Here is a 19668-nt window from a genome sequence, read left to right on the forward strand (position 1 = left end):
GGTTTGATCTTTGGCTTTAAGCCAGGATGGTCTAAAAGGGATAGGACTTACACGTGAAACAATTAAAACCAGGACAAAATACATGAAACAATACTTGTCAAGACAGTGAACATAAGGCAACAAGGGACAATAACCCCTGGGAAATGAGAAACAATTAAAGTGTTCCCTACAATTGCCCCAATGTAATTCCTTGAGAGTGATGCCCAGCTACAGTGCTGGGAGGCGGAATGTATACGAAGCCTGGTGGTCTCCCCGACGTAAGGAGAAGGAGCTGAGAGCACAGAGGTACCTACAGAGGGTCCTCCTCGAGTCTTCAGCTGAGTGATAAATGCATGTGTATGAGGAAATGACACAAAGCTAAAGAAAGAACCCCCTGAAGTGATTAGAGAGCATTACCATGGCTCAAAGAGAGCCAGGAAAAATATCTCTTCCTGTCAATCACACATCAATAAAGTGGTTTTACTATATGAGAAAAGAATCTGAAAAAGAATGAATACATGTATATGTAAAACTGAATCATTCTGCTGTATACCTGAAACTAACACATTATAAATCAACTCTACTCCTATAAAATTAAATAAATAATTTTTTTAAAATAATAGATTTCCATTGGAAAAATAAAGTGGTTTTAAAAGTACAATAAAACAGTGCTTCCCTGGTGGCGCAGTGGTTAAGAATCTGCCTGCCAATGCAGGGGACAGGGGTTCAAGCCCTGGTCCGGGAAGATCCCGCATGCCACAGAGCAACTAACCCCGTGGGCCACAACTACTGAGCCTGCACTCTAGAGCCCGCGAGCCACAACTACTGAAGCTCACGTGCCACAACTACTGAAGCTCACGTGCCACAACTACTGAAGCCTGCGTGCCTAGAACCCGTGCTCCGCCATAAGAGAAGCTATCTCAACGAGAAGCCTGCGCACCGCAAGGAAGAGTGGCCCCTGCTCACCGCTACTAGAGAAAGCCTGCGTGCAGCAACAAAGACCCAACTCAGCCAAAAATAAATAAATAAATTTATTAAAAAAATAAAAATACAATAAAATAATTTATCTTCCCACAGCCAGAGTGGAAACTCTCATAATTCACTCAGCATTGGATAGCATACACCCAGAGATGGTTGCCTTAACTGTAGGGCAAAATTAGCCCTAGGCTGAATGCTCCCTTAGTCCCACCTTAACAAAGCTTCTTAAAACTAAGATCAGAAAAGAAATCAAACTATTTCCAAGTAACTTAATTGCACCTAGGAACAAAACTCGAAAATATTTATTATAGGAATAAAAATACCCAACATTTAAGAAGATAAAATTCGTATCTAATCAAAAATTACCAGGCATAGAAAAAAGTAGAGAAAAACAAATGACCTATAATGAGAAAAAAGCTCTGCCTCAGAAATAATACAATGACAGAATTAGTAACCAAAGACATTAAAGCAGTCATTCTAATTGTCTTCTATGTTTTAGAAGCTAGAGGAAAGAATGAACATATTAAGTAGAGGATGGATGACATTTAAAAAAAATAATATAAATGTTAAATATACCAGACGAGATTAACAGCAGATTTGACATTGCAGAAAAAAAAAAAAGTTAAGTTTACTTGAAGATACAGCAACAGAAACTTTCGAAAATGAAACACAGAGAGAAAAAAAATAAAAAGAAAGGAATTAAAGCATCAGTGAGAGCTCAGTTCACCCAATGGAGAGAAGATAGTGAAAAAATACTTGAAGAAATAATGATTAAATTTTTTTTCAAATTTGATAAAAACCTATAAGCCAAGGAACTCAACAAACCTAAGGCATATAAAACATGAAGGAAACTACACCAAGGCACACTATAATCCAATTGTTCAAAACCAGTGATAAAGATAAGATATTAAAATCAGAGGAAACAGACATATTACATAGGAACAGTTAAGGATGATGTTTCTTATCAAAAACAATGCAAATGAGAAGACAGCAAGGAATCATCTTTAAAATACTGGAAGAGAAAAAACTGTCAACCTACAGTTCTATAAGCAGTGGAAAACTCCTTCAAAAACAAAGGTAAAAATCCAGAAAATATATTTATATACAAAATTCAAAAACTACACAAAATTCAACGACTTGTGTCTTATATCATTACATGATGGATGATTACAGATTTCATTTAATGTTAGCAAGAAATGTACCATTTGGCCTTATCTCACTAGGATGCAGAAGAATAAAAATAAATAATTAAAAAATGAAGGTAAAATAATGTCAGCAGAAATGGTAGAATAAGGATCTCCAAAAATCCTCTCCTCCATAAAAGCAATGATAGTAATGGTGCAAACTGTCAATATCGACTTTTTCAGAACTCTTAAAATTAACCAAAGGCTTGAAACAATCCAGGGAATATTTATTCAAGAAAAACAGCTGAATCTCAAGAACAGCATTAGCTTTGTGGCTATTTACTTTTCTCTATTCCCATTCCCCTACTCCCATGTCTATGGTAGCCTTGAAAACCAACAGGGCTTTCATGTTGAAACCATGATGAAAACCAGTGACCTGCTAGCCAATAAAAAAGTCAGAATGAGGACGGAACTCTTCTAAAGCCCAATTCCCAGAAAACAGTCATTATTTGACTTGTCTGGAAGTTCCATGGAAACTCCCACTTGAAAAACTATACTTGACATGACTCAGAGTTCACCCATTGCAACCAGCCTTTTTCCCGGGGGTGTTGTCAACAAAAATCAGCATCAACTTTTTGTTTTTGTTTTTTTGTGGTACGCGGGCCTCTCACTGTTGTGGCCTCTCCCGTTGCAGAGCACAGGCTCCAGACGCGCAGGCTCAGTGGCCATGGCTCACGGGCCCAGCCACTCCACGGCATGTGGGATCTTCCCGAACTGGGGCACAAACCCGTGTCCCCTGCATCGGCAGGCGGACTCTCAACCACTGCGCCACCAAGGAAGCCCAGCATCAACTTTTTAACATCATGTCTGACTGATAACAGACATGTGATAACAGCTGGGACAAAGAACAAGATGACCAAAAACTTAAGTGGAAAAGCTTGAGAATAAGATTCCATAAGGGGATTTCAAAATCTCTGGCATATTGCTAGGAATTGAGAAGGCCACACCTATTTGCAGGGTTGTACACATGCCTAAGGCTATGTGCACAGTTGAGAAAGACCCAAGAAGACCCTAGGCTCTCATCTCTGGCTGAACTGGAGGCCTCAACACAATCAGAAAGTGAAGGTTAAAGCAGAGTTGTAAACTGTTGGGTTGGCCAAAAAGTTCATTTGGGTTTTTCTGTAACATCTTATGGAAAACCCAAATGAACTTTTTGCTCAACCCAATACATGCCTAAGCATTGAATGTATGCCACCAACAAAGTCTGGAAGACTTATTGGTTCCAGACATCTAAGGAAATCTCTGTCAGATCACTGGCTGCCCACTAAGCAATCCAAGCAGACTTCAATGACCACATATGATAAAACACGCAGACATTACAAAGTTCAGAAAAGGTACTAAACAAACAAATAGGAACAAGAAGAACAAATAGCAATAATAAGAAATCCTGGGAAGGGGGACAGAATCTGTTTTCCAGGATTGCCAATATATATATTTTAAAATATCCAGTTTTCAGAAACTTACAAGGCATGCAAAGATACAAGAAAGTATGGCCCACATTCAGGAAAAGAAAGGACTATTAGAAATTGTCCCTGAGGTAATGTAAATTGATAACAGTCACTATGGAAAACTTAAAAACCTGAAATAGAACTACCATATGACCCAGCAATCCCACTACTGGGCATATACCCAGAGAACACAATAATTCAAAGAAAACACATGCATCTCAATGTTCATAGCAACGCTATTTACAATAGCCAGGACATGGAAACAACCTAAATGTCCACCGACAGAGGAGTGGATAAAGAAGATGTGGTATATATATAGGATGGAATATGACTCAGCCATAAAAAGGAATGAAATTTGGTGATTTTGTAGAGACATGGATGGACCTAGAGAGTGTCATACAGAGTGAAGTAAGTCAGAAAGAGAAAAGCAAATATTGTAATAATAACGCATATATGTGGAATCTAGAAAAATGGTATAGGTGATCTTAGTTGCAAAGCAGAAACAGAGATGCCAATGTAGAGAACAAATGTATGGATACCAAGAGGAAAAGGGGTGGGGTAGGAGGAACTGGGAGACTGGGATTGACACATATACATTATTCATACTATGTATAAAATGGACAACTGATGGGAACATGCTGTATAGCACAAGGAACTCATCTAGTGCACTGTGGTAACCTAAATGGGAGGGAAGTCCAGAAGGGAGGGGATATCTGTACGTGTCTGGCTGATTCATTATGTTGTGCAGTGGAGGCTAACAGAACATTGTAAGGCAACCACACTCCAATAAAAATTAATTTTTAAAAAAAAGGAAGGAATTGTTCCTGAGGAAGGCCAAGCATGGGGCTTATTAGACAAAGACCTTAAATCAACTATTTTAAATATGTGCAAAGAGTTAAAATAAACCATTCATAAAACTAAAGAAAACAAACAGAAATTCTGGATTTGAAAAATACAATGACTAGAATGAAAAATTCAAGAGAGGAACTCAACAGCAGATTTGAGCTGGCAGAAGAATAAATCAATGATTATGAATATATGTCAACTGACATTATTCACTCTGAGACACAGAAAGAAAAAATATAGATAAAATAACAAAGCCTAAGAGGCAAATAGGACACCATCAAGTATACCAACATGTGCATAATGGAGGTGCAGAAGGAAAGAGAGACAGAAGCTAAAAAAGTCTTTGAGGAAATAATGGCCCCAAGCTTCCCAAATTTTATGGAAAACACTAATCTACATATCCAAGAAGTTCAATGAACTCCAGGTAAGATAAATTCAAAGACATGCACACTGAGAGAAATCATAGTCAATCTATCCAAAGACCAAGAGTGAATCCTGGGAGCAGCAACAGAGAAGCAACTCATCACATACAAGGGATCCTCAATGAGATTAACAGCTAATTCCTCATCAGAAACCTTGGAGGCTAGAAGGCAGTGGGGATGACGTATTCAAAGTGCTGAAAGAAAATGCTGATAATCAATAATTCTATGTCCAGCAAAACCATCCTTCAGAAATGAATAAGAGGGAAGGGTAAGCTGGGACGAAGTGAGAGAGTGGCATGGACATATATACACTACCAAATGTAAAACAGATAGCTAGTGGGAAGCAGCCGCATAGCACAGGGAGATCAGCTCGGGGCTTTGTGACCACCTAGAGGGGTGGGATAGGGAGGGTGGGAGGGAGACACAGGAAGGAGGAGATATGGGGATATAGTATATGTATAGCTGATTCACTTTGTTATAAAGCAGAAACTAACACACCATTGTAAAGCAATTATACTCCAATAAAGATGTTAATAAATAAATAAATGTTAGGCAGACCAAAAAAAAAAAGAAATGAATGAGAAATTAAGACATTCCCAGGTAAACAAAGCTGACGGAATTCATTGCCAGCAGACTTGCTCTGCAAGAAATGCTAAAGAGAATTTTTCAGGCAGAAATGAAAGGATACTAGACAGTTATTTGAATTCCGTGAAGAAATAAAGAGCACTGATCAACATAATTATGCAGGTAAATATAAAAGACAATATAAATGTATTTTTGTTTGTAACATTTTTCCTCCTATATTATTTAAAAGCAACAATTATAAATCTGTGTTAATGGGTATACAAATTATAAGATGTTATTTCTATGACAATAATAGCACAAAAGAGGAGTGAGGGAACAGAGCTATCTAGCAGCAAAGTTTCTGTAAATAAATAAAATTAAGTAGGTATTATTTTAAAGCAGAGTGTTATATATTAACATATTTCTTGGAAAGAACAGTCTCTTCAATAAATGGTGCCGGGAAAACTGGATAGCCACATGCAAAAGAATGAAACTGGACCACTATCTTACACCACTCACAAAAATTAACTCAAAATTGATTAAAGAACATAAGACCTGGCCATAAAACTCCTAGAACAAGGTGGTAAGCTCCTCGACATCTGTCTTGGCGATTATTTTTTTAATTTGACACCAAAGCAAAGGCAACAAGAGCACAAATAAACGAGTGGGACTACATCAAACTAAAAAGCTTCTGCACAGCAAAAGAAACCGTCAACAAAATGAAAAGGCAACCTACCAAATGGGAGAAAATATCTGAAAGTCATATATCTGATAAGAACTCATACAACTCAATGGCAAAAAACAGTAATTAAAAAATGGGCAGGGGCTCCAAATAGACATTTTTTCAAAGAAGACATAGAGATGGCCAACATGAAAAGGTGCTCAACATGACTGATCATCAGGGAATGCAAATAAAAACCACAATGAGGTATCACTTCGCACCCATTAGAACGGCTTTTATCAAAAACACAAGAAATAACAAGTATTGGTGAGGATGTGGAGAAAAGTGGTCCTCAGTGCACTATTTTTGAGAATGTAAATTGGTGCAGCCGCTATGGAAAACAGTATGAGGTTCCTCAAAAAATAAAATAAAACTATATGATCCACTTTTGGGTATTTTTCAAAGAAAATGAAAACATAACTCAAAAAGATATACACACCCCATAAAGGATTATAAGGGAATACTATAAATAATTGTATATTAACTGTATACCAATTAGATAACCTGGATGAAATGGACAGACTCCTAGAAAGGCAAACTATAAAAACTGTCTCAAGAAGAAATAGAAATAGAAATCCTGGAAAAGTACAGGCCTAGATGGCTTCATGGGTGAATTATACCAATTTTTAAAAATTCTACCAATTAAAGAATAATAAATATCAATCCTTCATAAACTCTTTCAAAAACAAAAGAGACAGGAACACTTCCCAGCCTATTCTATGAAACTAGTATTAACCTGATACCAAAGCCAGACAAAGACATCACAAAAAAACTACAGACCAGAATCTGTTTTGAATATGGATGCAAATATCCTCAACAAGTTACTAGTGAATTGACTCTAGAACCACATAAAAAAGATCATACCATGATAAGAACACTTAACAAATCATGAATACAGAGGAACTTTCTCAACTGGATAAAAAAATGTATGAAATACCCCAGTAACATCATACTTAATGGTGAAAGATGGAAAGCTTTTTCCCTAAGATCAGGAACAAGACAAGGATTCCTGCTTTCAACACTTCTATTCAACATTATACTGAAAGTTCTGGCCAGGGCAATTAGAGGGGATAAAAAAGAGTAAAAAGGTTCCCAAATTGGAAGAAGTAAAATTATCTCTCTTTGCAAATCACATGATCTTGTGTTTAGAAAATTCTAAGGAATCACAAAAAGAAAAAACTACTAAAGCTAATAAATGAATTCAACAATAGACCAACAAACAAAACCAGTTATATTTCAATACACAAGCAATGAACAATGTAAAAGGGAAATTAAGAAAATGATTCCATTTATAATAGCATTAAAAAATAATTAGGAATAAATTTAACTAAGGAGGGGCAAGACTTGTACACTGAAAACTACAAAACATTGTTGACAGAAATGAAGAAAACTTAAATAAACAGAAAAACATTTCACATTCATGAATTAGAAGACTTAACATTGTTAAGATGGCAATACACCCCAAACCTATCTAAGGAGTCAGTGAAATCCCCATCAAAATCCCAATGTCCTCTCTTGCAGAAATGAAAAAGCCAATCCTAAAATTCATATGTAATTGCAAGGGGGCCTAACAGCCAAAACAATGTTGAAAAAGAATAAAGTTGGAGGAAGCACACTTCCCAGTTTCAAAACTTACAAAAATTACAAAGCTACAGCAGTCAAAAGAGGGTAGTACTGGCATAAAAATAGTAATATAGATCAATTGAATGGAACGGACATTCCAGAGGTAAACCCATACATTATGGTGAACTGATTTCAACAGAGTGCCAAGACCATTCAATGGAGTAACAACAGTCTCTTCAACAAAAGATGCTGGGATAACTGAATAGGCAAATGCAAAAGAAGAAAGTCAGACCCTTACCTCATATCATATATAAAAATTACCTCAAAACAGATCAAAGACCCAAATAAAAGCTAAAATTAAAAGAAACTATAGAAGTAAATCTTTATGGCCTTGGATTTGGCAATGACTTCTTACATATGACACCAAAAGCACAAGTAACAAAAGAAAAACATAGATGAACTGGACTTCGTGAAAATGAAAATCATTTGGGCATCAAAGGACACTATCAAGAGAGTGAAATGACAAATCACAGAATGGGAGAAAATATTTGCAAATCATATAAACGGTAAGGGTCTAGAATCCAGAGTATATATTAAAAAAACCCAAAACCTTAAAACTCAACAACAAAAAGACAAACAACCAAATTTAAAAATAGGCAAAGGACCTGAATGAACATTTCTCCAAAGAAGATGTACGTATGACCAACAAGCACATGTAAACATGCTTAAAGTCGTTAGTCATTAGGGAAATGTAAACCAAACCACAATGACATACTACTTCACACCCATTAGGATGGCCACAAAAAAAGAAAAAGAAATGGAAAGGACTTCCCTGGTGGTGTAATGGTTAAGAATCCGCCTGCCAGTGCAGGGGACATGGGTTCAATCCCCGGTCCGGGAAGATCCCACGTGCCATGAAGCAACTAAGCCCGTGTGCCACAACTACTGTGCCTGCGCTCTAGAGCCCATGCGCCACAACTACTGAGCCCACGCGCCACAACTACTGAAGCCCACGCACCCTAGAGCCCATGCACCGCAACTACTGAGCCCACACACCTCAACTACTGAAGCCTGCGCGCCACAACTACTGAGCCTGCATGCTGCAACTACTGAAGCCTGCATGCCTAGAGCTCATGCTCCATGACAAGAAGCCACCGCAATGAGAAGCTCACGCACCGCAACAAAGAGTAGCCGCAACTAGAGAAAGCCTGTGCGCAGCAGTGAAGACCCAACGCAGCCAAAAAAAGAAAATGGAAAACACCAAGTGTGGGTGGGGGTGACACATTGTTGGTACGAATGTAAAATGGTGAGCTACTGTGGAAAATAGTTTGGCGGTTCCTCAAAAACTTCAACATAGAATTTACTGTACGACTCACTCCCAGGTATATACTCAAAAGAACTGAAAACATATGTCCACATAAAAGTTTGTGTACACATGTTCACAGCAGCATTATTCACAACAGCCAAAAGGTAGAAACCACCCAAGTGTCCATGAATTGATGAATGGATAAGTGTGGTATATCAATACAATAAATGATTATTCAGCAACAAAAAAAGTACTGATACATGCTACAACTTAGATGAACTTTGAAATCATTATGGAAGTGACAGAACCCAGGCCACATATTATGATTCCATTTACTTGAAATTTCCGGAACAGGTAAATTCATAGAAAGAAATCTGATTAGTGGTTGCCAGGGGCTGGGAGGAGGGGGAAATGGGGAGTAACTGCTTAATGTGTGTGGAGTCTGCATCTGGGATGATAAAGGAGTCCTGGAACTAGATAGTGGTGATGGCTGACTGTACTTAATACCACTAAATTGTACACTTTAAAATGGTTAAAATGGTAAATTTTATGTTATGCGTGTTTTACCACAGTAAGAAATAAAACATATACTTAAAAAGTCTAATTCTCTATGAACATTGATCTATACAAATATAATTGCTTCAGGTCTTTTTTTAAATTATTGCTTTCAATTTTCTCGCCCCTACCCAGAAGCCGTATAGTGAAGTGATAAAATACTGCCGCTGTGACTTTGGGGCCCAACAAAGGCTAAGTCCAGGTCAGCCCTGTCACTTACCAACTGTATAAAATGAGACAAAACTCCTCTCTTTGTGCCTCAGTTTCTTCATCTGTAGAATAGGGAATAATATCAATTATTCAAGGTCCTGAATAATGACAATACTGTAAATAAGGAATAAAGGAGCTCCCACTTACCAAGGTTATGACAATAAAAAATATTTGTAATGGAATGAAAAACACTAAATGAATGAAATACCATGAGTCCATAATGACAATCAATTAAAAGAAAGCCAGAAAAGAAAAACTGTCACTATTCATAACTACTTCATAACTCCTTACTTTTAACATTAGTAATTAAGGGAAAAGAAACATTTGTTTTTCAGGAGGAATTACATTTTAGAGTAACCCAGTAATTCCCAATGATTAAGAAAAGCTTTTCAGAAAAATGCTAGACATAAAAGTAAAATGAATACAGAATTTAAAAAGTGCATTTCACAAATTCCGATGCAAATTTTGATGTGAGTAAAAATTAGCAACTGGTATTAAAATAATTAGAATTGGACGGTCATATTGTAACACCACACAAATTACTCTGGAGTTGCAAGGGGAGCCACAAAAGCTTGGAAAGCACAGACTGTCATCACCCTAACCCAGTGGTTAATCTTAGCTTTACTCATAGTGGGTCAGATACTGTGCCTTCTGATGTACAATAATACAGAAAAACTAGATTAGTGGTTGCCTAGAGTTTAGAGGGAAGGACCGGGGGTGGTGACCACTTAAGAGTATGGAGTTTCTTCTTGGGGTGACAAAAATGTTCTAAAACTGATGTGGTGATGGTTGCACAAATCTGTGAATGTACTAAAAACCAATGAATAGTAAACTTTAAATGGGTGGTTGTGTGTGTGTGAACTTTATCTCAATAAAGCTGTTACCATCCCCCAAAAATCATATACAGCTATATCCAGGATAAAGTATTTTCAATCCAAACAAAATTAAAAATATAGCATCTACAGAGAAGAAAATGGGATTGGAGAAAAATTAGGTACCCAAAAGTATCAAACACAAAGAATAGAGAGTCTAAAGAAAAAAACACACTAGAGAAAAAAAGTACTAAAAAGTATCTCCTCCATTTTAGCTGAGAATAAACATTTACATAGTATCACAAATGTGTGGCACAGTGACCACAAAAGTTCCATAGCAGTTAAAAATGTTGAGAAATTACTGCTCTAGCACCATAATATTAAACTACCAAAATTTTAATCAAAGTGTAGTTTTCAAATTGTTGTATCTCAGAAGTTAACATATAACTTCAGCCTTGACTTTGGCTGAACAGTGAGATTAATACTCCGTCATTCAGGCTTCCCTGGTGACGCAGTGGTTGAGAATCTGCCTGCTAATGCAGGGGACACGGGTTCGAGCCCTGGTCTGGGAGGATCCCACATGCCGCAGAGCAACTAGGCCCGTGAGCCACAACTACTGAGCCTGTGCGTCTGGAGCCTGTTTTCCGCAACAAGGGAGGCCACGATAGTGAGGGGCCCGCGCACCGCGATGAAGAGTGGCCCCCGCTTGCCACAACTAGAGAAAGTCCTCGCACAGAAACAAAGACCCAACACAGCAAAAATAATTAATAAACGTGTCCCCTGCATTGGCAGGCAAAAAAAAAAAAAATACTCTGTCATGCAAGATTCAACCAAAACATCTACTTAACTGTATGTTATCACTTACATGTGGAATCTAAAAAAATACAACAAACTAGTGAATAAAACAAAAAAGAAGCAGACTCACAGATACAGAGAACAAACTAGTTCTACCAGTGGGGAGAGGCAATATAGGGGTAGGGGATTTTTTTAAAAAGGGTTATTATGGGATTATACAAAATAATGTGTGTGAAACTTTTGAAAATTGTAAAGCACTACAGAATTTAAAGAATCCTTCATTTAATAACAAAAAAATACATTAAAAAATGTCTATTCAGTGCACCTGTATTTTGATGGTTTGTTCTGTCTCACCTTTTGCAGTGAGAAATGTAGTTTAACTACCTATGTTTAGATCCTTTAGGTCTCTCCATTCTTTCATCCATTTCCTCCTCCCCTTCTGTTACTCTTGCCTTCCACAAGAACCAGATCCACAGGGAAATCCAGAATACCTCAGCCAAGACCAGGATGTCACCCAGCTACAGAAAAGCCCGTCAGAACAGGAGCCATCCCACCCCATCGTTTGGGTGGGTCTAAAATAAGTCTTGCTGCCAATGGCCAAAAACGCTAAGGCCTAGATCCAGACTCAGCATAGGTGTCTGCCCGAAAACAACAGGCTTGCCCCAGTCCCAGCAGGCAGTGGGCATCTGCTCTATCTGTGAGTCACCTCCTTGGGGGCATAGGAGCCTCTTCCCAGGCACCCTGATCACCAGCTAAATCCTCATGAGCGCTCTCTCTCCAGACAGAGGTTGAACATGTTTCATCTCCTTTCTTACCCCATTCCACCTCCTCGCTCTTATGCCCAGTTCTGGCTGGGAGCTCTTCATACAAGACTACCCTCTGCCCAGAATCACAATGCTTCAAGAGTGACTAACGCTCTGAGTGTTGGCTAATACTCAGAGACTCTTGCTGTCAAATCCCAGAGCCAGACTGCATCCTTCGCAGACCAGCATGGGCTGTGCTGAGCCCAAGATGCCCTCTGAGCCTTCCCTTCCACACCTAGCCCTCCACAATGGTACCACATAGGCTGAGACTGAGGCCTTGAAGGACACTCTCTTGCTGCCTTTGACACTCCTACCTGGGTGAAGTGAATGCAGGGCATCCACGTGGGGGGCACAGTGCCTGGTAGACTGACTGACACATAAGTCATCTCTCCAGGGCACCTGAGACTTTTTTCTCAAAAATGTACAGAACTGGAGAGGAGTCAAGATGGCGGTATGGGAAGACACGGAGTTAGCGTCTCTCCTCAACTAGGGTGACTGCCGGCTGCTGGTGGGGAACTCTGAATCCCAAGGAGACAGGAGGAAGCCCAGAGTGAACCGGTAGGACGCAGGGGGACCCAGGGGGGAGGAGAAGTGGACGCCAGACAAGATCAGCACCCCTGAGATCAGGGGAGATCAGGAGAGGCAGGCGGGAGGGACTCTCCGGGAAGAGCAGGAAAGGAGCAGAGGGCGATTGCCTGGCCACTCAGGCCTGGGAGTCTGCTGAGCTCCCAAGCTGCTTCCCCCACCTCCAAAGCCCCCTCCAGGCCGCATGGGTCCTGGGGGCATAGGAGGGAGGCCAGGGAGATCAGGAGAGGCAGGCAGGAAGGGCCCTCAGGAGGAGTGGGAGAGGAGCAGAGGGCCACTGCCTTGCCCACTTGGGCCCAGGGAGCCTGCTGAGCTCCCAGGCCAATCCCCCGCCCTCCAAACACCCCTTCAGGCTACATGGGTCCTTGGGGGCATAGGACGGTGGTGGGGAGACCAGGAGAGGCAGGCAGGAGGGGCCCTCTGGGAGTAGCAGGAGAGGAGTGGAGAGCAACTGCCCCACCCACTCAGGCATGGAGAGCCTAAGGAGATCCCAGGCCAGTCCCCAGCCCTCCAAGGCCTCCCTCCCCCCCGCAACCCCGCCCCAGCCGTACTGGTCCTGGGGGCATAGGAGGGAAGGGGGGGGGCGGTGATCAGGAGAGGAAGGCGGGAGGGGCCCTCCCAGACCCCAGACCAGAGGAGCAGGAGAGGAGAGGAGGGCATTTGCCCCACCCATTCGAGCCCAGGAAGCCTGCTGGGCTCCCAGGTGAGGTCCCCTGCCCTCGAGACCAGGCACGCCTGGGTCCCTTCTGTCCCTTGAGCCTAAGCCCCACCCCCCACAGCCCCCAGGGCCTTTTCCAGCCCTGTGGGTGCTGAGCACTGGCCCCACCCACTGCACAAACCTTGCCCTTGCTTAGGCCCCACCCTCCACAGCCAAGGCCTTCCCCCACCACCCTGCCCTTGGTTTTTTCTTTTTTTTTTCTTTTGCTTCCTCCTCTCTTTTACTGTTGTGGTACTGATGTACCTTCCGGTTGCTGATTCATCTGTATTTTTATTTTTACATTTTTTCTCACATATCTGTTAGTTTCCTAGTCTAATTTTATTTTTTACTTTGTCATTGCTCTCTTTTTTTTTTTTGGCTGCCCCACATGGCTTGCGGGATCTTGATTCACGAGCCCACGGTCAGGCAGAAGCTCCTGAAGCGGGAGCTCCAAGTCTGAACCACTGGACTAACAGAGAATCTCAGACCCCAGGGAATATTCATAGGACTGAGGTCTCACAGAGCTCCTCATCTCAGCACCAAGACCCAGCTCTACCCAAAAGCCTACAAACTCCAGTGTCGGAAGCCTCAGGCCAAACAACCAGTAAGACAGGAACACAGTCCCACTCATTAAAAAAAAAAAAAAAAAATGAGATGGCAAAACAAAATGTCACAGATGAAGGAGCAAGGGAAAAACCTACAAGACTAAATAAATGAAGAGGAAATAGACAATCTACCTGAAAAAGAATTCAGAGTAATGACAGTAAAGATGACCCAGAATCTCAGAAACAGAATGGAAGCACAGATTGAGAAAATACAAGAAATCTAGACAATAAATAAAAGAAATCTTAACAAATATCTAGAAGAACTAAAGAACAAACAGAGATGAACAATACAATAACTGAAATGAAAAATATACTAGAAGGAATCAATAACAGAATAACAGAGGTAGAAGAACAAATAAATGAGCTGGAAGACAAAATGGTGGAAATAACTGCCAAGGAGCAGAATAAAGAAGAAAGAATGAAAAGAATTGAAGACAATCTCAGAGACCTCTGGGACAACACTAAACACATCAACATTTGAATTATGGGGTCCCAGAAGAAGAGAAAAAGAAAGCGTCTGAGAAAATATTTGAAGAGATTATAGTCGAAAACGTCCCTAATATGGGAAAGGAAATAGTCACCCAAGTCCAGGAAGCACAGAGAGTCCCATACAGCATAAACCCTAGGAAAAACACAACAAGACACATATTAATCAAACTAATAAAAATTAAATTCAAAGAAAAAATATTAAAAGCAGCAAGGGAAAAACAAAAAATAATATACAAAGGAATCCCCATAAGGTTATCAGCTGATTTTTCAGTGGAAACTCTGCAGGCCAGAAGGGAGTGGCAGGATATACTTAAAGTGATGAAAGAGAAAAACCTACAACCAAGATTACTCTACCGAGCAAGGATCTCATTCAGATTCGATGGAGAAGTCAAAAGCTTTTCAGACAAACAAAAGTTAAGAGAATTCAGCACCACCAAACCAGCTTTACAACAAATGCTAAAGAAACTTCTCTAAGCAGGAAACACAAGAGAAGAAAAAGACCCACAATAAAAACCCCAAAACAATTAAGAAAATGGTAAAAAAAAAAAAAAAAAAATACATATTGCTAATAACCTTGAATGTAAATGGATTAAATGCCCCAACCAAAAGACACAGACTGGTTGAATGGATACCAAAACAAGACCCATATATATGCTGTCTACAAGAGACCCACTGCAGACCTAGGGACACATACAGACTGAAAGTGAAGGGATGGAAAAAGATATACCATGCAAATGGAAATCAAAAGAAAGCTGGAGTAGCAATACTCCTATCAGATAAAATAGACTTTAAAATAAAGACAGTTATAAGAGATAAGGAGGGACACTACATAATGATCAAAGGATCAATCCAAGAAGAAGATATAACAATTATAAATGTTTATGCACCCAACATAGGAGCACCTCAATACATAAGGCAAATGCTAACAACATGAAAGGAGGAATCGACGGTAACACAATAATAGTAGGAGACTTTAACATCCCACTTACACCAACGGACAGATCATCCAAACAGAAAGTAAATAAGGAAACACAAGCTTTAAATGACACAGTAGACCAGATAGATTTAATTGATATTTATAGAATATTCCACCCAAAAGTGGCAGAATACACTGTCTTCTCAAGTGCACATGGAACATTCTCCAGGAGAGATCACATCTTGGGTCACAAATCAAGCCTCGGAAAATTTAAGAAAACTGAAACTGTAACAAGCATCCTTTCTGACCACGACGCTATGAGACTGGAAATCAATTACAGGGGGAAAAAACTGTAAAAAACAAAAATACGTGGAGGCTAAATAGTGTGCTACTAAATAACCAAGACATCACTGAAGAAATCAAAGAAGAAATTAAAAACTACATAGAAACAAATGACAATGAAAACACGACAACCCAAAAACTATGGGACACAACAAAAGCAGTTCTGAGAGAGAAGTTTAGAGCAATTCAATCTCACCTCAAGAAACAAGAAAAATCTCAAATAAACAATCTAACCCTACACTTAAAACAACTAGAGAAAGAAGAACAAAAAAACCCCAAAGTCAGTACAAGGAAAGAAATCATAAAGATCACAGCAGAAATAAATGAAATAGAAACAAAGAAAACAATAGCCAAGATCAATAAAACTAAAAGCTGGTTCTTTGAGAAGATAAACAAAACTGATAAACCCTTAGCCAGACTCATCAAGAAAAAATGGGAGAGGACGCAAATGAAAAAGGAGAAATCACAACTGACACTGCAGAAATACAAAGGATTATAAGAGACTACTACAAACAACTATATGCCAATAAAATGGACAACCAGGAAGAAATGGACAAATTCTTGGAAAGGTACAATTTTCCAAGAATGAACCAGGAAGAATTAGAAAATATAAACAGACATATCACAAGTAAGGAAGTTGAAACCGTAATTAAAAATCTCCCACAAACAAAAGTCCAGGACCAGATGGCTTCACAGGTGAATTCTTTCAAACATTTAGAGAAGAGCTAACACCAGTCCTTCGCAAACTCTTCCAAAAAATTGCAGAGGGAGAAACACTCCCAAATTCATTCTATGAAGCCACTATCACCCTGATAACAAAACCAGAAAAAGATATCACAAAAAAAAGAAAATTATAGACCAATTTCACTGATGAACATAGATGCAAAAATCCTGAACAAAATACTAGCAAACAGAATCCAACAACACATTAAAAGGATCATACACCATGATCAAGTGGGATTTATCCCAGGGACACAAAGATTCTTCAATATATGCAAATCAATCAGTGTGATACAGCATATTAACAAATTAAGGAATAAAACCCATATGATCATCTCAATAGATGCAGAAAAAAGCTTTTGACAAAATTCAACACCCATTTATGATAAAAACTCTCCAGAAAATGGGCACAGAGGGAACCTACCTCAACATAATAAAGGCCATATATGACAAACCCACAGCAAACATCATACTCAATGGTGAAAAACTGAAAGCATTTCCACTAGGATCAGGAACAAGACAAGGAGGTCCACTCTTGCCACTCTTATTCAACATAGTTTTGGAAGTCCTAGCCACGGCAATCAGAGAAGAAAAAGAAATAAAAGGAATACAAACTGGAAAAGAAGAAGTAAAACCGTCACTATTTCCTGGTGACATGATACTATACATAGAAAATCTTAAAGATGCCACCAGAAAACTACTAGAACTAATCAATGTATTTGGTAAGGCTGCAGGATACAAAATTAATGCACAGAAATCTCTTGCATTCCTATACACCAACGAAAAATCAGAAAGAGAAATTAAGGAAACACTCCCATATACCATTGTAACAAAATGAATAAAATACCTAGGAATAAACCAGCCTAAGGAGGCCAAAGACTTGTACTCAGAAAAGTATAAAACACTGATGAAAGAAATCAAAGATGACATAAACAGATGGAGAGATATACCATGTTCTTGGATTGGAAGAATCAATATTGTGAAAATGACTATACTGCCAAAAGCAATCTACAGATTCAATGCAATCCCTATCAAACTACCAATGGCATTCTTCACAGATCTAAAACAAAAAAACTTACAATTCGTATGGAAACACGAAAGGCACCGAATAGTCAAAGCAATCTTGAGAAAGAAAAACGGAGTTGAAGGAATCAGGCTCCCTGACTTCAAACTATACCACAAAGCTACAGTAATCAAGACAGTATGGTACTGGCACAAAAACAGAAATATAGATCAACAGTACAGGATAGAATGCCCAGAGATAAACCCATGCACATATGGGCACCTAATTTATGACAAAGGAGCAAGAACATACAATGGAGAAAAGACAACCTCTTCAATAATTAGTGTTGGGAAAACTGGACAGCTACATGTAAAAGAATGAAATTAGAACACTACCTAACACCATATACAAAAATAAACTCAAAATGGATTAGAGACCTAAATGTAAGACCAGACACTATAAAACTCTTGGAGGAAAACAAAGGAAAAATCACTCTTTGACTTAAACCACAGCAAGATTTTTTTGACCCACCTCCTAGAGTAACACATAAAAACAAAAATAAACAAATGGGACTTAATTAAACTTAAAAGCTTTTGCACAGCAAAGGAAGCCATAAACAAGACAAAAAGACAACCCTCAGAATGGGAGAAAATATTTGCAAATGAAACAACAAAGGATTAATCTCTAAAATATACAAACAGCTCATGGAGCTCAATATCAAAAACAAACAATCCAGTTAAAAAATGGGCGGAAGACCTAAATAGACATTTCACCAAGAAGACATACAGATGGCCAAGAGGCACATGAAAAGATGCTCAACATCACTATTAGAGAAATGCAAATCAAAACTACAATGAGGCATCACTTCACACTGGTCAGAAGGGCCATTATCAAAAAAGCTAGAAACAGCAAATGCTGGAAAAGGTGTGGTGAAAAGGGAAACCTCCTGCACTGTTGGTGGGGGTGTAAATTGATACAACCACTATGGAAAACTGTATGGAGGTTCCTTAAAAAACTAGAAAAAAAAATAGAACTACCATACGACCCAGCAATCCCACTACTGGGCATATACCCTGAGAAAACCATAACTCAAAAAGGGACATGCACCACAATGTTCATTGCAGCAATATTTACAATAGCCAGGTCATGAAAGCAACCTAAATCCCCATCAACTGATGAATGAAGATGTGGCACATATATACAGTGGAATATTACTCAGCCATAAAAAGAAACGAAATTGAGTTATTTGTAGTGAGGTGGATGGACACAGAGTCTGTCATACAGAGGGAAGTAAGTCAGAAAGAGAAAACCAAATACCGTATGCTAATGCATATATATGGAATATATTAAAAAAAAAGGTACTGATGAACCTAGTTGCAGGGCAGGAATAAAGATGTAGACATAGAGAATAGACTTGAGGACATGGGGTGTGAGGGCGTAGCTGGGGCGAAGTGAGAGTAGCGTCAACATGTATACACTACCGAATGTAAAATAATTGGCTGGTGGGAAGCAGCAGCATAGCACAGGGAGATCAGCTCGGTGCTTTGCGGTGACCTAGAGGGGTGGGATAGGGAGGATGGGAGGGAGGCTCAAGAGGGAGGGGATATGGGGACATATGTATGCATATGGCTGATTCACTTTGTTGTGCAACAGAAACTAACATGGTACTGTGAAGCAATTATACTCCAATAAAGATGCATTAAAAAAAATGTACACAACTGGGTTTCCCGGGTGGCACAGTGGTTAAGAATCCACCTGCCAATGCAGGGGACACGGGTTCAAGCCCTGGTCCGGGAAGATCCCACATGCTGCGGAGCAACTAAGCCCGTGCACCACAACTACTGAGCCTATGCTCTAGAGCCCGTGAGCCACAACTACTGAGCCCGCACGCCTAGAGTCCATGCTCCGCAGCAAGAGAAGCCACCACAATGAGAAGCCTGCCCACCACAACGAAGAGTAGCCCTTGCTCACTACACTAGAGAAAAGCCCGTGTGCAGCAATGAAGACCAACGCAGCCAAAAATAAATAAATTTATAAAAATTTAAAAAAAAACCTTGTTAAAAAATGTACAGAACTGATATAACATTTCAATTTTTTTTTTTTTTTTTTTTTTTTTTTTTTTTTG

At 39.4% G+C, this 19668-nt stretch overlaps 1 protein-coding gene across 2 annotated transcripts in view; it reads right to left on the reverse strand.

Moving 5' to 3' along the window:
- The window catches only part of LOC114908622 (S-adenosylmethionine synthase), an 81320-nt gene that overhangs the window by 42193 nt on the left and 19459 nt on the right, over positions 1 to 19668 (reverse strand). The window contains exon 7 of one of the 2 annotated variants that reach the window (XM_029244908.1): positions 9787 to 9838. The exons of the other annotated variant lie outside the window; for it this stretch is intronic. Coding sequence (XP_029100741.1) covers positions 9787 to 9838 — 52 coding nt within the window. The remainder of the gene's footprint in view (positions 1 to 9786; positions 9839 to 19668) is intronic. 2 annotated transcript variants of the gene reach the window in all.

The sequence above is a fragment of the Monodon monoceros genome, unplaced genomic scaffold, assembly GCF_005190385.1.
Source record: "Monodon monoceros isolate NGI ecotype Baffin Bay Population unplaced genomic scaffold, NGI_Narwhal_1 Super_Scaffold_4, whole genome shotgun sequence".
Lineage (NCBI taxonomy): Eukaryota > Metazoa > Chordata > Mammalia > Artiodactyla > Monodontidae > Monodon > Monodon monoceros.